At 39.8% G+C, this 22,900-nt stretch overlaps 1 protein-coding gene across 6 annotated transcripts; it reads left to right on the top strand.

Annotated features, from left to right (window-relative positions):
• Positions 1 to 1,713: 1,713 nt before the first annotated feature.
• fam110b (family with sequence similarity 110 member B) lies at positions 1,714 to 22,603 on the top strand. 6 transcript variants are annotated; one of them, XM_057057828.1, is made up of 8 exons: positions 1,714 to 1,832; positions 2,092 to 2,209; positions 2,996 to 3,090; positions 15,249 to 15,360; positions 15,506 to 15,798; positions 16,177 to 16,429; positions 16,499 to 16,589; positions 18,280 to 22,603. In XM_057057828.1, exons 5-8 carry the CDS (start codon positions 15,676 to 15,678, stop codon positions 19,175 to 19,177), a joined length of 1,365 nt encoding a protein of 454 aa, XP_056913808.1. In that variant the 5' UTR covers positions 1,714 to 1,832; positions 2,092 to 2,209; positions 2,996 to 3,090; positions 15,249 to 15,360; positions 15,506 to 15,675; the 3' UTR covers positions 19,178 to 22,603. The 6 variants fall into 6 exon arrangements, with proteins under 6 accessions (XP_056913808.1, XP_056913807.1, XP_056913805.1 ...); XM_057057827.1 differs by having other exon boundaries at positions 16,177 to 16,435; XM_057057823.1 differs by having other exon boundaries at positions 1,717 to 1,832; positions 16,177 to 16,589.
• The last annotated feature ends 297 nt before the right edge of the window (positions 22,604 to 22,900 follow it).

Genomic DNA, 22,900 nt, shown 5'->3' with positions numbered 1-22,900 from the left:
AATTAGTTTGAGCGGCTTTGTTATATTTGTATTGAAATTACTTAAATTAATTACACTGTGTCGATTAAGCTGTATCTGGAGTTCCATTCATGTCAAGCTCGGTAATGAAAAGGAGCTATTGTATGCATGCTCAAAAAAAGTCCTTGATTCTAAGTTTCTTCTTCGTCTGAATGTTGTTGTTCTTATTTTGTTTCTTGGTTTTCTGCATTTATTAATTATTACTAATTTATTAACAATTCCGGTCTGGCTGATAAAAGTGAACTGTTTAGTTTAGATTTATTTAGGGTCATTGTTTTTATTTTTGATTTATTTTTGTTTTTCGAGACTATTTCGGAGTGGGTAGGATGTGTACCACATGGAAAAAAATATAACAACAACTACTACTACTACTGCTACTACTACTACTACTACTACTACTACTACTACTACTACTACTACTACTAATAATAATAATAATAATATAATAATAATAATAATAATAATAATAAACCGTTATCTTCCTATCAAAAAGTTCAGGGCCACCAATTCTAACAGTCATCAGTTTCATTTAATCGATTCTTGTTAACGTAAACCAGAACCAGACATTGCCGATCAAACATAGCGCAATCGATAGGTAACGGCGCTAGAGTACAGAGAGATTTATCTCATCACAAGTGCATCCCCTGATAAATATGTTATCTTGTCCCTTCCCATAAGGTCTTTTTTTGCTTTTTCCCGCAATCAAATAGGTATGTCTCTCTGCTTCCATTTTCCCATCGTGTTTGCTAACAGTGCAAAAGCTCCAGAGCTACTTGATGGATGTGGGTTGGCTTTGTCTTATTGCTGCTTCCTTTACTTGCTTTCTTACTTACTTACGTATTCATCAGTGAAGATGGATGAATCACAGAGAATATCAGTGTTAAGAAACATAACCCTTTTTTTTAAGAATTACGGCGCGTATCTGACTCATATTTTGTATCTGATTACAATTACGTTCAGGTCGAACAAATGCAACATTATTTTTGAGGCCAAATAAATTGCATACTTTATATCTCATCGCATGGTTTTTCTTGCAAGAGATACCTACAATCATTACAACTATGGCAGCCTTGGCCTTTTGTTTACTTTTCTGTGTGGCTCCTGTCTTTGTTGAAATATGGGTAGAAGTCCACATAAGGACGTGCACAATTATATCTAGTGCCACGTTGTGTCAACGTAACTCTTATAGACAGAAGAAGCTGTGTTGCAACAGTGAATTGATATGTAGCAGCCCAACTAGTTTGGAGAAATCCATCAGTTTGTGGTACATAGATAAAGGCAAAGTACAAGTGATGTCAATATAACTGCATGTTATGTTTTCCTCTGAATGATGGTGTTATTTCATATAGAACCAGAGACAGCAAGAGGTATTGTCACATGGGCAACCCCCCACACTGTTACCTAGCAACAGTGGGGGAAAGCAGGCCGCACAGACAACATTCTTTGTATATGGGACCCCCCCCAGTAATCAGGCCAGGTGAATATAGAAAGTGTAAAAGTAATATGAAGCCATGCTGATTTTTTCCATCCATCCATCCATCCATCCATCCATCCATCCATCCATCCGTTGGTCTAGACTGCGCTGGCCCTTTAATAAACGGTCCTTCCCATTCTTCTTTATACGATTGAGACATTTTCCGGGTTTATTAAAATAATTAATGTCTATGCTACACATCTAGTCAGGACTATAGTTCACATTCTTAGTGGGAAATGCAGCAAAGTAGAATTTACTCCAGTTCGACTGAATCTATTTATCAACGGTTTTAATGTCGACACGACAGTTGGTTTTGTTCGTCAAAGTTAGCATCATTGAGGTAACATAACCGGAAAATATCTGTTTCGGCCTTCAAAACACATGTATGATGTTACAACCATTCTAGTTGGGGAGATATAGGAATGGTAGTAAAAGATGAATGGACATATTGTTATGTTAGTGGGTTCCTAAACCACTTAGATTTTGTTGCTAATCCGAAATAGTGAGTGAGTGTGTTTCAGATAATCAGGCATAGTCGTTTTTCGACTTTTATTGTGAAGTACTGATAAGAAGCACTTATTTTCCTGTCTTGCAATCAGAAGACTGACAGCGACGCTGCTGGCGGCCAACAGGATGCAATTAGGCCGAAGCGAAGTACCGATCTAACGGTATAGCAGGAGCGAGAGTAGCCGTTGTTATCTTCACCTGCAAGACAAGGTAAGAACCACAGACAATCCCAGCTGTGTGTTATCAGGGGCCTGCAATCCCCGAGGCCACTCGTGACCCGTTTTTCCCCTGTTTCCAGTCATGTGGAAAACGGCTATTGTTCGTTACACTCTCCCAGCCAACGCGTATTCGTAAAAATGATACGTAATACATAATTTATGCGGTGCTTCTTTTACAGTAGGTACAGCTTCTGAGCTGCTCTAGAGCTTTTCACCAGGACGAAACACAGATACAGCATACATCTATGTCTCGGCTCTTGCTGCTGCTTTGGAGGGTGCTTTAGCATTGCACCATCAGCAGCGCGCACACGCTCACACGCACACAGTTATTTTTAATTTTGAATTTGCATTTTGAATTTGCATCACCTGGACAAGGTTTGCTTGTGGCTTCCACCGTTTTGTCTTGTAAACGGCTTTGTTTAGAAGCTTTGTTGTCAAAAGCTTTTTTTTTGACTGTGTAAATATAATATCCCCTGTATATGGCATTATTTTAGGAGTTAGGAAATAATTTATGAAACGTCAAAACCGCAACAGATTGCTGTGCTTATGTTGGATTTTATAATTAGTGATATTAGTGATCCATTAGTGATAAGAGAGTGTTACGGTTAGAGTCCTACATAATCAAGCTGGTAATTACAGTGCATTGTCAAATTACTAAGGTTGTGCAGCATGTCTCTGTTTATTGCTGTCTTTCCCATACCAACAACAAACAATGCTAAAATGTATTTATTTACCAAGATCTAGAGCCATTCATCCACCCATATACTTTCTCTGTCAGAATCCATAGTTGTCACATCGCAGTGGAGTCTTGTTCATTCCAGTGGTTTGGATGTCTAGATGCCTTGTGGGTACAATGCTGCTTGTTACTGATTAGTAAGTATTATGCTCAAACTGACTCTTAATTAACTATGGATGCATTTATTTTTACAATGTCTTTGCAGCACTCCACTAAAGTAAATGCTTTCCATTGTGAGAATTGCTGTGCGTGTGTAGTTTGCCATATGCAATACTAACCCTAAATTTTCCAGAGGAAATGTTAAATGTCCCTAGTTTAAAAAGAATCCTTTATTTCTGCAGATTATGGTATTACTGGTTTTTTTGGATTGTTGCAATGGAACAGAGGAATTTTACTTTGAATTGGCTGAGAGACAAAGTTTTTAATGTGCACTCCATGTCAGTTGGTGGCAGTCATGCACAAAATTGCTGTTTTCACAGTCACACATAACAATACATGATATGGAATTCTTGTGTTCCACCGTTTCTCTGTTTTTTTTTGTGTGTGATAGACTAATACAGTGTCTATAAAAACTATTCAGCCCCTTTGATGATTTTTCCTTTTGTTGCTTTAAATATACCGTATTTCCACGACCATAAGGCGCACTGTATTAAAAGGCGCAGTCTCAGTTATGGGTGCTATTTCTGTATTTGAAACATACATAAGGCGCACCGTATTATTAAGCGCATGCTGAAACATACAGTAAAAAATGACAACGGAAGTAAAACAGTGAGTTTCGACACATTTATTGAACAAAATGTTCATTCTTCTGCCACAAAACCATCAAAATTTTCATCTTCTGTATCTGAATTAAACAGCTGCACTATTTCAATGTCCAACATCCCGAATTCCTCTTATAATCATCTGAATCGGACTTACCGACCGGTTCCGGTTCAACGTTGATTTTGTGAAAGCTCTTAAAATACATGAAGACGGTATCATAGCCCATGCATCTACAATCCACCCGCATATGGTGGCATAACTTGCCCGCCGCTGCCTCGTAGTCCTTGTGAAGGAGTGTTTGCCTTCCGTCATCCAGCGCTCTGTCCGTTTCCGTGGCAGCCGAGAACCACGGTGAACGACGACTTCTCGTGCCCCGTTGTGCGTATCGCCACCGTGCTGGTCCCTTTTTCTCCACTTTGTGGGTCAAAGGGATGTCAAAAGTCAGAGGGATCTCATCCATGTTGGTGATGTGGCTGGGCGCGGTTATCTTGTCGCGGCAGTAGGTGCAGAAGACGGCCACCCTCTCCTGGTAATCCGCTGGCAGCCGCTGAGCAACAGTTGTCCTTGCGCGTATGGAGAGATGCCGCCTCCTCATAAAGCGAAAACACTAAGATTGCTCGATTGCCATTTTCAGCCGCATATTCGATGGCGTGCAGTTTAAAGTAAGCCTCATTCATACGCGTCTCGATTGACCGGCACCATTTTAGGGGATCCGTACGCGTAGGTGTGCCGCTAATCGATTGGCGGACGTTTACCATAGTGCACCCACCAAAGGCGCACAGCAGATTTTGGAACTCAGTCCACACACAAGGCATACCATATTATAAGGCACACCGTTGATTTTTGAGAAAATCTCAGTGTTTTAGGTGCACCTTATAGTCGTGAAAATACGGTACACAGAAATTCAGCAAACCAGGCCACATTTAAAAAGACATGCTTGGATTTCATACTTAAATCTGAAATCTAGGAAAATATTTATGCACAAACAAATTCAGATGTATAAAACTGTGCATGTGCATTTAAATCCAAGCACAGTTGCTTCCCAATCAGTATGGAATTAAGTGCATATTTGAATATCAGTCTCTTCCCTCACCACACCCTCAAGTACATATGCAAATGAGTAGAAATGGGGTGGGATTCCCCTCACTGCGTGACCGGACAATGGAAACAAGCCATGAAACAGAAGACATCTTATATTCTGCACAAAATGAAATCATTTGAGAATTTGACACACCACTATCACGGATCACGCACTATTGTAAATGAATGCAGTTGTGTGCCATAGAAACTCAAGTCACTTTACCACCTTACACGTGCGATTAATGATAAATAATTTAAACAAGGTGACATTAAGGGGCTTGTTGTGGCATCTGTTGTAGAGGCATAAAACATTAAGTCACTCAGCACCTGTCAGGGATGATAATTTTAGGACATTTAAATGATTCAGTTACCAATAAGCTACCCATCCTGTACTGTGCCAGTTTTTAGCCCATTGCGACCATGAATCGTGTGTGGGTCAAGCACACCTTGCAACATTCTGGTTAATTGCATTTGCGCAACAAAGATACATTGTGAATGATTCTGAGAAAATGCTTTCTCTTTAAACAAACAAATCTTGTAATGGTGCCTTTATAGAGTGTGGCCTCAGCTCTGCGCACAATTCCTGGAGGACTGTCCTTGGGAATCTAAAGCGGCTGAGGAGCCAGTCCTATTCTTCTAATAGTATCGCTGCTGCCATTATTGTTAACTTTTATATCCCCTCATGCAATTGCAAAGAGTGGGTGTGTTAATTGTTGATCTGTTTATCACTAATTATTATATCACTCTCAAGAATTCCCTTTTTGATATTATCAATGGTTCCCTTTCAGTCAATTCACTTGGTACAACACATTTTGGCCTGCTGAAAAAACCTATATTCACACTTTTTAAGGCAATGATCATTATTATGATTATTCAGTTCTTATGCTCAAAAACTGTCACAATTCATGGGACTTTCCCTCCCCTCTAAACGTGCCTAAGTTCACTGACTTGAAGACCAGAACTATCCAGAACCAGAACTATCAACATGGCACAAACCACTGTCCACCTGCACCACAGTGCCTGGCTGTGGGCAGTTTTTGGAGTTGGACGGAGAAGAGAAGGCCAGTCTGGTCAATATTCCACTCATAGAGGTGTCCTTGACCTCGTATTTTGCCCCGCCCCATAATAAAGTGTCAGTGGCTCTGCAGTACTCCCATCAAAGCACTGCAGGTTCTCCGCCTCACAGCTGGAGAAAATCTACCGGTCGCAAGCAAGCACAGCTCGTACTTTGAGCTCCGTCATGAAGAGAATTGTCTGTCACATATACTTTGACTACATATTTAGATTCCTTGACCATAAAAACATACCGTTAGCCACTGGAATCATAACAATATACTGTATGTCTTAGTTCAATAGTTATTCACGAAAAAAATTCACGCTTTGAAACAATTTTACTTTGTCCGGCACAAGTGCCTCAGCGGCGGCTACGAGGCACTCCTTCACGAACTCTCCTTCGGCGTGAGGTTTCAGCTTCGTGGCTATTAATTCACTCACCACAAAACTTGCACGCGTAATATTCTCTCTGTCGGTACATGGTCGTGCAAAAGCTGCTTGTTGAGCCTCCAAACTCCGACGAACAGCGTTAATTATATCCAAACTCATCTGTCCTTTCAACTCGTCGAGTTTAGCGTGTTTCGCTATGCATTTTTCGTCCGTGTCAATCAGTCCAGCCCACTACGTACATCACATGCTGTGTTCACTGACCCTGACCTTGACTCGGACCTAACATAATCTCAGAAAAGTTTTATCTCAGAAAACAGGGAAATATTTCCTCTTGTTACGAAAGAAATTTCAGGATACGAAAGGCAAAAATACGCTACCGCTGCTACTCGCAGCTCGCAGAGTTTAGCGAACGATCCCACTGTATAAGTGCACATATAAAATATAAAAATCTTATTGCGTTGCGGGCCGGTAGAAATGGTCTCGTAGGCCGTATATGGCCCGGAGGCCGGGGGTTCCCCACCCCTGGTCTAGACATATCCAGCTCTCCAGCAGAACTCAGAGAGATTATGTCTTCGACTAATCCATTGGTCCCTCTCCTTAATGAGGTTAGGATCTCTATGGATCACATCCCGCTGTGCAGAAAGGGATGGCTTCCATGGTCGTGGCACATAGGCACCTGTGACTAACCCTGTATGATGTTGCAGAGAGAGAGACCAGGCTATCTATTTGGATGAACCTGTGTCAATAGGTGGCTTGTTTGGCCAGTCACCCGATGCCATCCAGACTAAGTTTGAGCTGAGAAAGAAGCACAAAGACGCACATGTTCGCATACTAGCTTATCTGGACGATTGGGTTCTCGTTGTGAGCTCCAGGGAGCAGGCAGCTTTGCCGCTGCCACAAACACTGATGCACATCCAAGCACTAGAATTTTGTGTAAATCTACAAAAAAATTCTATGATCCCCAGTCAACAGTTTTTCTTCCTCAGGTTGGAAATAGGTTCCATCTGAGAGGGTTGTGGACTTTGGTGCAATGTAGACTCCACATCAACTTTTTGGAGCTGTTGACAACCTTTTTGGCTCTGAAGTTTTTTGTCATGTTCTGCCTGTAAGGTTTAATAGAGTGACACCAGGTGCTCACCCTCTTACCATGCGAGTCCTAAAGGGAGTCCCCAGGTTAATGCCTGAAATTAAGCCAAACATTCCCTGATGGGATTTGGGTTTGGTGCTAGAGGTTCTTTGTGGTTTCCCATTTGAACCTATTGAGTTTGTCTGTTTGGATGTGACAGCCCTTCAGTGGCTCATTCTGTCCTCTCTGTTGGATCAACGATGCACTAACCTGTTGAGGTTTGACTCTTCCACACCAATGTGGAAAAGTGTGTACACAACGTTTTTGTACATTAGGCCACTGGTCATTCATTATATTCAATCAATCAATCAATCTTTATTTATATAGCATCTTATACAATCAAAATTGTTTCAAGGCGCTTTCCAGAATCCCAGGGCCTGACCCCAGACAAGCAACAGTGGCAAGGAAAAACTCCCCTTTAACAGGAAGAAACCTTGAGCAGGACCAGGCTCATGTAGGGGGACCCTCCTGCTGATGGCCGGCTGGGTAAAGAGAGAGGAGAAGGGGGAGGACAGGTAGAGGATAGGATAGGTAGGAGAGGAGAGGAGAGGGGTAGAGGAGAGGAGAAGGAGAAGGAGGAGGAGGGGAAAGAGGAGAGGAAAGAAGAGGAGAGGGAGAGGAAAAGGAGAAGGAGGGGGAGAGGAGAGGAGAGGAGAGGAGAGGAGAGGAGAGGAGAGGCACAGAGCACAGAAACACACACAAAAAATATGATGCACAATCACTTCAGCGGGGCCGGAGGTCATTATGCAGCTCCGAGGGCGGCGATACCTGTAAATAAACAGAGGGGGGGGGGGAGGGAGAAGCAGAAAAACTACACAAGAATCAGCATAACTAGTCTGCTTGATGAGGAGAGGAAAGGAGAGGAGAGGAAACCATGACCCAGTGGAGTGACAGAGGTCTGTCAGGTGATCATGTTTCCGGACCCCGGCAGCCTTGGCCTATAACAGCATAACTAAGATGTGACCTAACGATTAGACGACCCCTAAGTATGATAATTTGTCTGTCTATGATAGTAACTGGAACTACTGAATTAGTAACAATAAGCTTTTTCAAAGAGGTAGGTTTTGAGTCTGATCTTAAAAGTAGCGATGGAGTCAGCCTCCCGTACCTGGACAGGGAGCTGGTTCCATAGCAGGGGGGCCTGGTAGCTAAATGCTCGGCCCCCCATTCTACTCCTGGAAACTCTGGGAACCACAAGTAGACCAGCATTCTGAGAGCGGAGCGGTCTATTGGGCTGATAAGGTATCACTAGCTCCTCCAGGTAGGATGGAGCTAGGCCTCTGAGGACCTTGTAGGTCAAAAGAAGGGTTTTAAAAATTATTCTAAATTTGACGGGCAGCCAATGAAGCGACGCCAGTACAGGAGTAATGTGATCTCTTTTGTCAATACCTGTCAGAACTCTGGCTGCAGCATTTTGGATCAACTGGAGGCTTCTTAAAGAGTTGTTTGGACACCCTGATAATAAAGAGTTACAGTAGTCCAGCCTGGAAGTAACAAATGCATGGACTAACTTTTCAGCATCATGCCGCGTCAGCAGTTTCCTGATCTTTGTGATGTTCCTCAAGTGAAAAAAGGCACTTCTAGAGACTAATTTAATGTGTGAGTTGAAGGAGAGATTTTGATCAAAAGTTACTCATGTGACCTCAATCGTTGCTGAACTTAGACCCAGTGGTGGGCTGTCAGGTCCTGCAAGGCCTTCTCTGCTGGCCTAAATATATCTGAATCACAGACTGATGTTAATTATATTTTCAAAATATAATTAACATCAGTCAAATAATATTTTGTCCATGAATATGTGTTAAATAATTCCATAGGTATTAAATAATTCCAAATGGTCTGTCCGCTTCCTTTCATTGCCAGCCCCCTGGTTGCGCTGCTTCCAGACGTGTATTTTCATATTCAAGCATTTAACCAATCACATTTCAGCCACTATTTGTTGCCAGGGTCAGAGAAATCTGCCTGGAGGCCTTCACAATCAGTTCTGCAGGCCCTGTAGCATAAAAAAAATGTCGATCAAACTGTTGCTTCAACCAATCAGATTTTGAGTTGGCGACCCCAAGGCCTTCTAGCAGGCGTAGGAAACGTCAGCGTATTCACGCGCTTTGATTGGATAGTCAGAGAGTGTACGAGCCAGAGCTTGCAAACTGCATCTGTAGGGAGCTGCACAAGCAAAGATATTGTTGTGTTGATTTAATAGCTGTTTTGTCAACCCACAATGGCTGAAGTAGATGAAGAAATGGATTTAGTCGCTGATTTACTGTCAAAGCCATTTTCGAGACGGACTTTTCAAGAAAAGCTTGACATCGTTAAGCAATTTCGGGCAACTCCGAAGCTAGCAAGCCTGTCACAACTGGGAAAAGGATTTGTCCGCCACTTTCAGTCCACTAACTACGAGCGGTACTCCTGGCTCACAGGCTCCGAGGAACGCTGCAAATTGTATTGCTGGGAGTGCTTGTTACTTGCCACTGATCGACATGGTGTTTGGAGCCACACTGAATTTGTAAATTTGGCTTGCCTAACCAAGGCAGCAACGAGGCATCAAAGCACTGCCGGACACTTACAAGCAACTGTGCTTTCCAAAACTTTTGGGGAAACCAGAATGGATCTACAGCTGAGCGAGCAAGTGCGCAGGGAAACGTAGCTCCACAGCGAAAAGGTGAAGAAAAATAGGGAAATCTTAAAAAGACTGATAGACTGTGTCTGGCGGTGACCATCCCCGTGTCTACTGCTTCTGTTGAACGGACATTCTCAGCCCTAAAGCGAATTAAAACTTATGCCAGAAATACGACAGGAGAGGCTCGACTTTCAGCATTAGCTTCGATGGCGATAGAAAAGGACTTCTTGATGGAACTGAAAGGCACGGATAATCTGCACAACAGAGTAATTGAAATCTTCTTGAGGAAAGAAAGGAGGGTGGATTTTGTGTACAAATAATCAGGATTTTTGGTGAGTAAAATCAAAAATCCTGATTATTATACTAAAATGTTGCTATGTTCCTAAATAATTTAGCGTGTTGGGGAGGGTCAGTGTGGGAAATTCCCAGCATGCTTTGTGGCAGTGTGTCTGTGGGTTCAGGTTGGTGTTAACCCTGTTTTTGGTCGGTGTAAATGTTATCTTTTGCAACTTTAAATGTTAGTGTTCTATTTATTGAGTTCTGGTTGTTGATGTATTTAATTACTGTTTAATTACTGTTTGCACTTGCACACCACAAGCCAGGTAATGTGTGTGATTGAAGACCTTCCTTCGTTCATGTGTCTTCAGTTCCGTGTTTAATAAAGTGACGCTTTTCTGCAGTTGAACTGCAGAATAAGCTGGCGGAAGTCTGTGTCTGAGTTCTTCCGCAACCTAAAACCCTAACTCGCCACAATAATATTGCAATTTTATCAGGTCATTTTTGATGATTTTTTTTATGTGTGTCGCAGTTGTAGTTGGAAGTTTTATAGCCATAAAATGGTTATTGAGGGTTGGATTGATTCAGACAGAGCACTACTGAAGGCCTAGGTGTGAAATGCACGGCCCGCCACTGCTTAGACCTGACCAACTGCAGTAACCCTAGATCATATCACTGCCCCACAAGCTTGTACAAGCAGGCATTAGGCATTATGGGTGCATCATTTCATCCACCTCTTTTCTTAACCTGATGTGCTCATCACTCTGGAACAGGCATGTCAAGCTCAGTCCTCAAGGGCCACGATCCTGCCGGGTTTTCCATCTCACTGAATGCATTTTCAGCCTGGTAGGACAGAAAACCCGGCAGGATCGTGGCCCTCGAGGACTGAGTTTGACACATGTGCTCTGGAACAGTCTACATCAAGACTCTTCTGAACTCATGACCTTCCAGTGCTCTAGAGTGCATAAATATTAACCCCCTCCTGGTCAGTATTTGTTAGATGCACCTTTGGTTGCATTTTAGAGCATTGTGTCCGTGTGGATCTGTCTCAGTTAGGATGAAACATCTGATCATCTGCTGTTTTTCTACATTATTCCTCACAAACAGCTCAAGCTTACTTGTGGAGTAAAGAGCTCTTTTTAAATCCATCCACAAATTTTAGATTGGATTGAGATCTAAGCTTTGACTTAGCCACTCCAGAACCTTTACCCGTTGTCTTTTAACTTAGGGTGTTGTGACTGTATATTTGGAATTGCAGTCTTGCATGAAAATAATGGAGAAAAACACTGCCGAAACAGTGTAGAACTGTTGGGAAACCATGGAATATTCTTTATGGAAAATGAGCCAATGTGAGTCCACAGCAGCAGCTCATACTAAAGACAAAAATAAAGAGAGGGACAGAGAGACTCACAATACAGCAGTTGAAAGCAGCCTATGTTGAAGGCGAGGTGAAGCATTTCTAGGCATTTACCGTAATTTCCGGACTATAGAGCGCACCTGATTATAAGCCGCATAATCTAATTTTAGAAAGAAAATCAATTTTGTACTTATACAAGCCACACCGGATTTTAAGCCGCAGGTATCCCATGTAGTAATATGAAAAATTAGATCGAAAACATTCAGTACCGGTATATGTTTTTATTACCGTAAGAGACGAGTCACTGACGAGTGACAAACAGACAGGTAAGAAACAACAGCCACTCTTTTCACTTGTATGTTTATACAGAGACCTTAAATCCAAATTTTATCACATCAGGATTTTTTAACTTTTCTTTTAATTTAATCCACTTAGCAACATAAACAAATATGTTGTACCGGAAAATGCTTTTTTTTTCAAACGGTGTCTGTAATGCAGCTACTAATATGCTGTATTATATGCTAATATGCAGCTACTAATATGCTGTAATGCAGCAACTATTGCAGCTAATGCAGCAATAGTTGTGATAGTGCACCACGAAAAAAACATAAATAAGCCGCATCGTAGAATAAGCCGCAGTGTTTAAAGTGTAGGAAAAAAGTAGCGGCTTATAGTCTGGAAATTACGGTAATTCAGAATCTGGTTTATGGACTCCAGACTACACATATGTTTTATCCAAATACCAGAACTATGGTTTCTATACAATTAGGTATATTTGCTGAAACAGTTGAAAATGTGGGTTCTTTGATTTCCAAGGACATAAAGAGTGTGAATGGAACATACATGCATTATGGATAATATGTTCATCAGTTTCCATGAGAAATTCAAAGATTGAAAAATCAGTAGAGATTCATGGTAGTTGACATGAAGATGTATAAAGACCAATCTGTACCTTTGAATTTGTTCTTAGAATGTAATGCAATAACAAGCTGGTTTGCCAAGCTGGTGCCTTTACTCTTGGTAAAATCTTCAAAATAGATTCTTCTCTGTTCTATTCTCAGCCCGATGCTGAGTAAACCTATTCAGTGTACAGGTCATCCTCCACCTCCAGTTTATCACCTTAGTCACTCCAGAAACTCCATTGTTATGCTTCCTGCACATTTTTAAGTAGATTTGTATGTTCTTCTATTGGGCCTGGCCTTTAAAAGGCTCACAGTTTGCTTTCAGCCTTTTCCACTTTCTAAAATATCACACCTCACCACCTTAATTTTTGTGATCGTCCTAATTTTCTGAAATCTGCAGTCACCATTCTTTGATTCAAATTGCAGAAATCTTTTCCCAAAGGTTAATAATGTTTCTCTCAGAATTCTCTCAGTCCTTTTAATAACCCAGCCATTCTCCACACATCTCTGAGGCTCATGTTTTTCAATTATCAGTACTAATGGACTTCATCTAAACATGGCTTGTGAGTTTTCAGTCTGCTGGAAAGTCTGTGTTCATCTGTTTTTGGAGTACAGTAGTGCTATTTACAGCGGTAATAATGCAAAAGACAATCTGCTTTGTAGTATTGATAATGCATACCATAATGCATTTATTCATTTCCATTGGGAGTACTTTAAAGAAAATGTTCCTGGTCTGTGACAGGTGTAAAGAGCATTAAGATGGAAGTAGCACAATTATATAGGGAAAAACCTTTTGTGTCATTTTTTTTAAGGCAGTATGGATATTTTTTCTTACAGTCAAGTTTAATGTGACAGCTGAGAAAAATATTCACGCTTATAAGATATCCAGGCTCACAAGACAGTTACCATGCAGATCTAGTGAGAAAGCAGAGATGGCTTGCATTAGTGGTGTCACCATATTTGATATGGTGATATCCCATAGTCAATACTTGGCATTAAGTACTGACATTGTACAAAACAAAAATACTGTTAATGATATTATGTTCATATAATTTTGTTATGATTTTTTCCCATGCAAATAAATCTACACTGGATGCTGCCTCTGTGTTTCTGATGTCCTGCTGAAGCATAGATAAAAGCGGACATTTCTGCGGGCAGCATCACCCTCCGAGAGGCCATCTGGTTCATTGTGTTCTTGTGTACACAGACACAACGGGTCGTCGAAGCCGAAACAATCAGGAATGGGCTAAGGGATGCTGTCAGCAAAATGGAAAAATAGATGAAGATTAATACATGAGAGCTTTCTAAATAAAAATTTAAAGAATAAATGACAATAACCATTATCATATAGCAGTATGTGAGTTGTCCTTTGCATGATTAAAACAATTTTGTTTCTTGCCATGCAAACATTCATTCAGTTTTCTTCTTTGATGTAGTATAGTGAATTAAAGGGAGGATCAGTATGTGTTGAGATTATTGGGTTTTAGAAGCTACCATTCTGTGGTACTTGCTTAAATGTTTTGAAGAAACACTGAGATGAAAGAGACCTAAATGAAATGTTCATTTTCACCTGAATCACCTCTTTGACAGGAAAATAACATTTTCAGTGCACTATTTTAAGCACTGTGTAATGTGCACTTTCTATTGTTCGAATGCTTGTGCAACACAATAAGACATGGAGGGCTGTAATCATGTCCCTCTCTCTCAAGACGGTCATCAGGTAATAAATGCTATTGGCAGCTATATTTTGGTTTAAAGCTTTCATTTCAAGAAGTTATATAATAAATGCACATTCCTCCAAGACTGAGAAAGCATCCGTAAGTTGTGTAAGTAAATTAGTGAGTTTGAATTCACTGCTTCAGAAATAGAGAAAATCTACATTCTCAATCCACGTGAACTCTTTCCTTCTCTCTCCCTGTCTCTCTCTGTCGTTTTCATGGTAAAATAGAAACATATGGTGTTCTGCGTAGTTACAACACAAAAAAACCCCACACAGGACAGAACTTTATTGTATTTTATCTTTTAAACATCTTGATGGAATTAGTTATGTGGAAATGATTGATTTGAACATAAAGACATTTTCAAGTTCAAAGTGATCAGTAATGTTTAGATTTATTATTTTGTTACTAAGTTTTTCATTAATATAAACACTGTATATTATTTGTGAAATTTGATAAATATACCCAAAGAATATTGCCTTATTAATCACTAAATGCTCAGGTTTCAGTTGAAGATGATAATAAAGACTATAGAATAAACAAAAACAAATTTGTGTATCCAATGTCTTTCATTTCCCCGCTCAAGCTGTGAATCAGTGTGCACTTTGTGATGGAGCTCAAAGTGATAGAGTAACTGGTGATGTGTTGGTTGGAGGCATGTCTTGAGGAATGATTGCGTGAGCCTGCCTAGAGTATATTTATGGATCCACTGACCACATTTTTACTGCATTTAAGTGCAGTTTTCCTGGAATAAGGCAGTTAGCTCTCCACAGGTATCAAAATGTAGAACCAACAGGGCTTTCATTATAATGAGTAGATGTTTACCTATTAATAAAAGCACTACATAATCAGCCTCAAAAGGTAAAATCTTTTACATCATTTTATAATAAGTATATATTTTTAAATTTCACTTGTTGGTCTGTTTGATTTTTGGTGTACATACACTGTATACTGGACTGTATGTTATTGAGAGCATACATGTGCTTTTTTAAATATATTTTTTCATAATTCAAACAGTGCAACAAGCTGAAGGCAAAGCTTAAACCTGGGATTGGATTGGCAACAACACCATTTTTTGGCTTTGTGGAAGCAGTCATTCACACCATTGGTCCAAACCACTTACCATTCTGTGAGTGCACTCACTTGTCTCTGTCTATTTACTGACATGTCTGTTACTCTGTTGTTTTTCTATTATAGACATGCTGATAGGGGTCCTTCTCGGCCAATACAATGGTACTGTACTCTGCAAACTGACCACCTTTTTCACCTTTCAGGTCAGTGCCAGAGGCCCATGGCATAGAGGAGGCACACAGGGTTTATTACTTTCTAGGTTCTTCTTTAGTTGTGTCTTCATGTTTTTGGGGTCCTCTGGTGACCCCCTCCCTCTGTCAGCCCCCCTGCACCCGCTGCCACAACGGCCAGCCACCCCAATCGCCTTTTTGCCATGCCGACAGAGACGCTGGCACCAGCCCTTCCAGATAGTAAGGCCCCTGGCCCAGCAACGCCTTTCAGTTCCGCAGTACCCCTGCGAATTCTCAATAAAGGTCCTGACTACTTCAGGAGACAGGTAATGTGTGTTTTTGTGTGCCCCTTTGTTGCATGTCAAACAAGCGTTGTTATTTATACATGAGTCTTTTAAAAAGGAAGTTTTGAAAACATAAATATGTAATAAAAGTATACTTATAATAAAAATGAGCTGTGAGTCTGAAGACTAACTTTTACAATAATTACAACAAGTATTACAGATGTCTGTTTTTCATCTAGTTAACAGAATTTGATTTAAACTAAACAAACATTGTCATAATTTAAATAATTTCTTATTATCTAATACTGCAAAAAATACCATTAGTATATTTAAGTGTTACTTTAAAAACAGCAGAAAAAGAAGCAAAATATTGTTAAAGAATTGTATTTATAAATGCTCATTATTTTTAACCTGTCCCAGGTGGAGCCTAATCCGAAGCGTCTCAGTGCTGTTGAGAGACTAGAAGCTGACAAGGCCAAGTATGTCAAGAGTCAGGAAGTTATTAATGCAAAACAGGAGCCAATCAAACCACCCGTGCTTGCAAAGCCTCACTCTAGTCACAGCCTTGTGCCCAAAAGAGGCTCTGGGATTGATGAAGGTGGAAATGGACGTGGGTTGCCATTCAAAGCCTCCAATAACAATGCCAAGTCAGAAAGTTGTTCGACAAGCAGTGGTAACAGTAAGCGTGAGAATTTAAACCTTGAGATCCTAAAAAACCTATTAAACTCATCATCTTCATCAGGGGCTGCCTCTGAAGGACTAGAGGGAGGAGCTAAAAGTGCTTTATTAATGAAGTCATCAGGGGGAATGTCCAGGAGTTGGACTCCATCAGGGTAAGTCACAATAGCCATAGTTTTCAGTATATTAGCCATAACTGACTATTCCTGAGTTCAAACAACTTGTCCAGTACAAAGTAATAATGAAGTCAATACCAATTACCAATCAATTATACCAATAATTTTTATTCCCAGGAGGGGGTTAAATGTTTTAGTGCAGAGGAGAGCTGTGCAACATGGTTTTTGGCTTGAACTGAATTTATTTTACACAGAACTACACCACAGGACAGTTTTATAGAGGAAGTAACATATCTATTAATGTTACTGTTACTTGTTTTTGCACACAAGTAAGAGTAATAGTTAATTAATAGTTACATAGTTATTTATTTAATTTGTAAATTATTTTGTCCATGTGTGCTGTTAATTGACAATACTGGGCAAGGAGACCAGGGCGTGAACACACAGCAGTCATTCCATCACAGTACAGCAACGCAGTGCTGCATGTATATGCACTAATGAAGTATGATGTATTTGGAGTTGGATACTGAACTTGGAGAATAGAAGTATTTGATAGATCATCTGTATCTTATACCAGTGCTGCTGTTTGATAGGTCTTTTCTAGGATATAGTTCAGCACATATACAACACAATGATTGCTCCAGTATGACTTCCCACTCAGTTTAATGATTTAGTAACATTAGATTTGATGCTCAGGTATCTATCCCCTTTGTGCTTAAATGTTCTTGCTGAAGGCTGCACAAAGGTTACTGATGTGTCCTTGTAGAATGTGCCCCGGTCTTACAGTCTGTTGTTGGCAGCTGAACTAATATACAGTAGTAAGAATGTAGAAATGGTAGAACAATTACAGTGGGACCTCTACTTATGAATGTTTCTCTACATGCAAAATTTTCAGATTACGAAACGTCTCAACGTGAAAATATTTCCTCTTGTTACGAAAGAAATTTCAGGATACGAAAGGCAAAAATACACTACCGCTACTACTCACAGCTCGTGGAGTTTAGCGAACGCAAACTTGCTTGTAGCTGCTCTGCCATTGGCTATCGCCTAGCATTTCCCTGTCATCCCATTGGCTAGGAGGAACGTCAATCTGTACAAGTTTGTGTGTATCCCAGCGTTGCCTTCGTTTAACTTTTATTTATTGTGGGTGTTTGTATGTTTGTCCATTAGATGGCGGTGTTACCACAAGTGTTAACGTTCGTTTCTAGTATTGAGGCTAATGTAAGATTAGCCTGTAATAAAGTTCATTTTGTTCCTGGAGAAGCCTTGCACTGAATTCCTACATTTATTGTGCAGTAATCTAATTGTAACATGTATTTGTTACATGTTGTGATGCATTTTTATGATTTATTTAAAAAATTATGTTCGGATTTTTGGGGACTTGGAACGGATTAGGGCATTTACATGGAAAATGCGTCTCTACTTACGTAATTTTCAGGTTACGAAACAACTTCTGGAACGAATTAATAGCGTAAGTAGAGGTCCCACTGTATATAGAATTGTGCCAAAAATGCATTAATGTTGGATGTTGGATACTATTCTTCAATATATATATTTTCCCCCAGGAGAGCATTATAATCTGAAGCTTTGATATTTTTGTTTTGCATTTTGCACAAAGAGGGAATTGATTTTACATCATATTAAATTAAAGTTATTCATGAGTTGACTGAATCAATTCAATGTTATTTGGGTACTCATTACATTTGAACCCCTCTGCTTTTGCCCCTAGGATGCCATTAACCTACCGATCTACGATGACACTTAATGAGCAACCAACAGAATCTGTCCCCAGTCCAAGCACATCGCACTCCCTCCGATCCTTCTCCCATTCACTCAAGGTCCCTCCTATCAGTAGTGGGGTATGTCACAGTCCACACCAGGGTGGGAATCTAAACCTCAGCAGACGAGTACTGAATGAAAGAACTGATGGAGCAGTTTTGGATCGATCTCACTCTCCACTGCCTCCTCTCCTCACATCTCACTCCTCCTCTGATCTTTTGCGGTTGTGCAATGGAAAGCCACTACGTACTGCCCGGTCAAGCAGCTCTTCAGCGCCCCCCCTCCCTCCAAAACCCAATCCAGCATCACTTCCTCCTCCACTTTCCTTTTCACGGCCTCCTCCACGCCCAACTCAGTCCCCTTCATCCTGTGACAACGCCACACCTCAGTCGCTCCCTTGTGAGTTTAAAGGTCCTTCCATCACTTCAGCAGATGCAAATTTGGAGATTGAACTTGGTTCTTCTGCAGCCCGTCGCTCTTCTTTACACAGATCTAAATCAGACCTGTCAGACAGGTACGCTCGGGCTGGAGCTGATGTAGAACGCTTTTTTAACTACTGTGGCCTTGACCCTGAGGAACTGGAAGCCGTTGGTCCAGAGAACTTTGCAAGAGCCAGTTCGGATATCGTCAGTCTGAATTTCCGCTCAGCCTCTATGATCTCATCTGATTGTGACAGGTCACGGCGCTCCTCAAATGAGGGTCTGTCAGATGGAGATGAGGATGAGGAAGAAGATGGTGGGGAACGTGTTCCATATGGGATCTCTGCCGTGGAGCGAAATGCTAGAGTCATTAAGTGGCTGTACAGCATCAAACAGGCCAGAGAGACTCAAAAAGTCTCACATGTTTAGGAGAAACTGCACTCAAACTAATGTACAGAGAGCATCATACCTTTTGAGCACCTTTTGAGAAATGATGGACCAGATTTCATAAAGGATGGATGAGTGGATGGATGTAAAAGTCTTAACACTATCGTTTAAAAAAAAAGCCCACAACTGTCCAGAAATATTATTTGAGTGCTTTGACACATCAGTACAAATCCCCTGAATATTCCAAACTGTGTGTTACACTATAATGGATCATATACATGACCTGAGACTGAGTTTAAGTTTATTTTTCTCCTTGAAAATGACAACCAGAAATCAAATTCCATGATTACCAAGGATGATGATGATGATGATGATGATGATGATGATGATGGGAGCACCCTTGGGGGAAAAAATCAGACTTTTTTTTTTAGGAAATAATAAATTAGGAAAGTTGGGTTGAACGACTATGTTGAGTAAGCTAAGCATTAGGAAAGAACAATCATAAAACATGGACCGTCACATAAATAATGCCTCTGCCTCAAGAAACACAGGGCCTTGTATTAACCAGCTAGTAAATAACTGTTTCTCCATGTACTCTGTATAACCGACAAATGTTAATTCGCTTGAGCAACAAAAGTTAAATGCACGGCACTTAAGAGCACCAACTTCAAAGACTTCAAGTACTTTTTCACACAGAAAACATTTTAGCTTGTCAAAGTTTCACAATTTAAATCGGGCCTGGTTTCAGACCTGGGAATGATGACACCCATTGTGCTGTTATTGTATTAATTTCTGTGTAAGTTAATACCTATGTTTATGACATTACATCATCATTGAATTAATGTGTTTTCTGCAGGAAAAATTTGAAATTTTGCAGCATGTCAGATTAAACAGTGGTCCTCAAGACTGTGTAAATTCAGATTTTAAACTGTCGAAGACTACTTTAAAGAAGGTGGTATTGTTGACATTTCTCTGGATTACTTTTTTAACCAACTTTTTAGTTAGCTTTTTTAGTAATTTGTTACTACAATGCAAAGTAATTACCGGTAGTTGGTAAGCCAGTGTTTACCAGTCTGAGTGAGGAAAATAGGACACAGCCATTAACACATATACTATCAAATATACATCAAATTCTACCAAACATAGTGTATAGATTTTATACCTTTTCATACCTGTGTCTTGATGAGTAAATTTCTTTTGATATTAACCAGCACATTTTATTCAAAACCTTTAATGTTGAAACTTTGGTCAGAAGATCCCTGACAGTTATCAGTCTGCCCATTGATTGTTACAAGAACAAATCATTCATTGAATTAATTTAGGTCACTTGTTTAAGTATAGAACATTTTCTAAAACCTGAAGTGGTTTGTTGAGGTTTGATAAGAATGGATATACTGTTATTGTATCCAATGGTATCGATCTTTGTTTGGAATTATAATCATTACAAAGAAAATAAGTGCAAGCTATATTGTTTGTGCAAATGTGTGGGTATGACTCCTACCAGGCACTACACAATAGCAAATACTGTAATGGTTCCTTACATAACAATAAAATGACACAAGAACTGCTGCATAACAACATCAAAGATGGAGACTGTTACTTCCTGTCTGTTTTTATGATAAACTTGTAAATTGCCAGACCACAGCACAGAAATGCTTCTTTGGATAATGAACTGGATTTCAGCTTCACACTTTTCTGTCAATATCTGTGCACCTATGTTAAGGTCATGAAGCCACCCCTATCTTTTGCAGATGATGCTGAACCACCTGAGTCAGTGACTTCCTGTGCATCTGTCACCCCACAACCTGTTTTTATTCTGTGATCAGTGTCAGTAGAACCAGCAACATCCTAAAAGCGGGAGATATGTTGAACCTATCTTTTGCAGCAGCAGCATTATGGTACAAGTTGTGCATAAAAGAAAGAAGAGTATGTCTCTTATTTCCAAATACAACAATAATCTGGACACTCACCCTCACACATTTTCCCATTCTTGTAATTTACAACCACAAGAATATATAAACAGTGATGCTCCTTTCTTATAGGCATTTACATCCTCCTGCAAAGATCATTGTTGTACCCTCAAACTTCCAATGTGAAATTAACTCAAACATATGTTTAGCATCATAGAGGTCAACAAAGACATGGGACCCATAGATCTATGTTTAATGTTGTATGAATCAACTTCAATGTAATCACTTTCCTGCCTCAACCATAAGTCTCCCATAAGGCGTGCACATCTGTGTTCTCAAAATCTTGATGTTTCAGCATTTCCAGTAATCTAATGTTGCACAATTCCCCCCTTTCTGCAGTCCTGCGCTAACGGTGACGGACGATGACTACGGGAGAATTCATTGCAGAGATGAAAGGGAAATATGTCTTTAAAAATATTGTAAACATCTTTTTAACATGTGTTTATCCATGCTGCTCTTAAAAGTCTTTGCACAGGGTTTGCACCTATTCTACCTAGAGAAAAAAAAGGAAATGAATTGAATCAAACTGTCTTCTCTACATCGCCCTTGTCCATAATTCTCCCACTGATTCCCTCATCCTTTTAACTTGTACTTAATATAGTGGCATTTTGATGCTTCAGTCTCAGTCCGACATGGATCCTATTCACACAGAGGCCAGTTAAAACACGCTTTTATATCTTTTTTCACCAAAATTGTTATCTTAAAAAAAATATTTCTGCCATTTTTTTCTGTTCAGTAAAAACATAGACACTCAAATGATCCAAAATTTTGCAGTATCTACCCAAACTTTCTCATAGTTTGTCACCAAGTTTGAAAAAAAATAGACTCAGTATGTACTAGCTACAGTATCATGATTATTATATGGGTGTTTATTTATTGCTATTTGTTAATTCACAATGAAATGCTGTTTGTGCTCCGCTGTAGCTGTCATTATATAGTCTGTAAGTTGTGATATGCATTATGTGATCTTGCATACAAATACATCACAAAACTGTTGACATTAAAAATACAATATACATTCAACACAAAGGTGCGTTCTACAACTGTGCTTGTGTGGCTTCATTCCATCTTATGGAATTCCTTCTGTTTACTCTTGCTAAGCAGGAAGTGGCTGAATGCTGATGACTGTTGTGTGATGATAGTTATTTGTATGTTTTATTGTGAAATATACAGACGTCACTGTCTGTTGGTACTGTTAAAATGCAAGAAAAGACTTATTATAATGTTCTCCAATTTAAGTAATGTTGGAGCCAAATGGCCACTGTGTGAATATGACTGCATTCTGTATTATTGTCTTGTTTGGGCTTACATTTTTATGTTAATTCACTGTGTGTATTTTCTTTTTAAATTCCATTTCCTTTACCTGAAAAAACAAGGCTCATTTCAGTGACTTTTCTGACTTTTTTTCTGATGTGGAAACTTTTCTGTTTTGCTTAACTGAACAAAAAAACAAGTGTTTATGTTTAGATTCTTTTCAATAAATGGCTTCTTTTATGAACTGTTGTAATCACTAGTGCTTATTAGTTAACTGATTCAGAAGAAGTGGCATTTTACACTAAGGCAATGAAATCTCCTTTACTACTTAAGTCTAAGAAAACTGTTTGAAACTACTGTGTTGAAGTTTGTATGGAATCTCTTTGATCATGTGGCTTCATGTGTCACAGTCACTCACTGGATGTGAGGAATAACATTGGTTTCTGAAAATATCTTTTCTTGATACAACTTTGAATTCCAAGCATTTTTGCTTTAAAAATTTTTGCTTCATATCTTTGCTTCCAAAACTTTAATTCTACTC

This window comes from Takifugu flavidus, chromosome 15 (assembly GCF_003711565.1).
Source record: "Takifugu flavidus isolate HTHZ2018 chromosome 15, ASM371156v2, whole genome shotgun sequence".
Taxonomy (NCBI): Eukaryota; Metazoa; Chordata; class Actinopteri; order Tetraodontiformes; family Tetraodontidae; genus Takifugu; species Takifugu flavidus.
The sequence above is the reverse complement of the archived record's forward strand: the minus strand, read 5'-3'. Positions and strand labels throughout refer to the sequence as shown.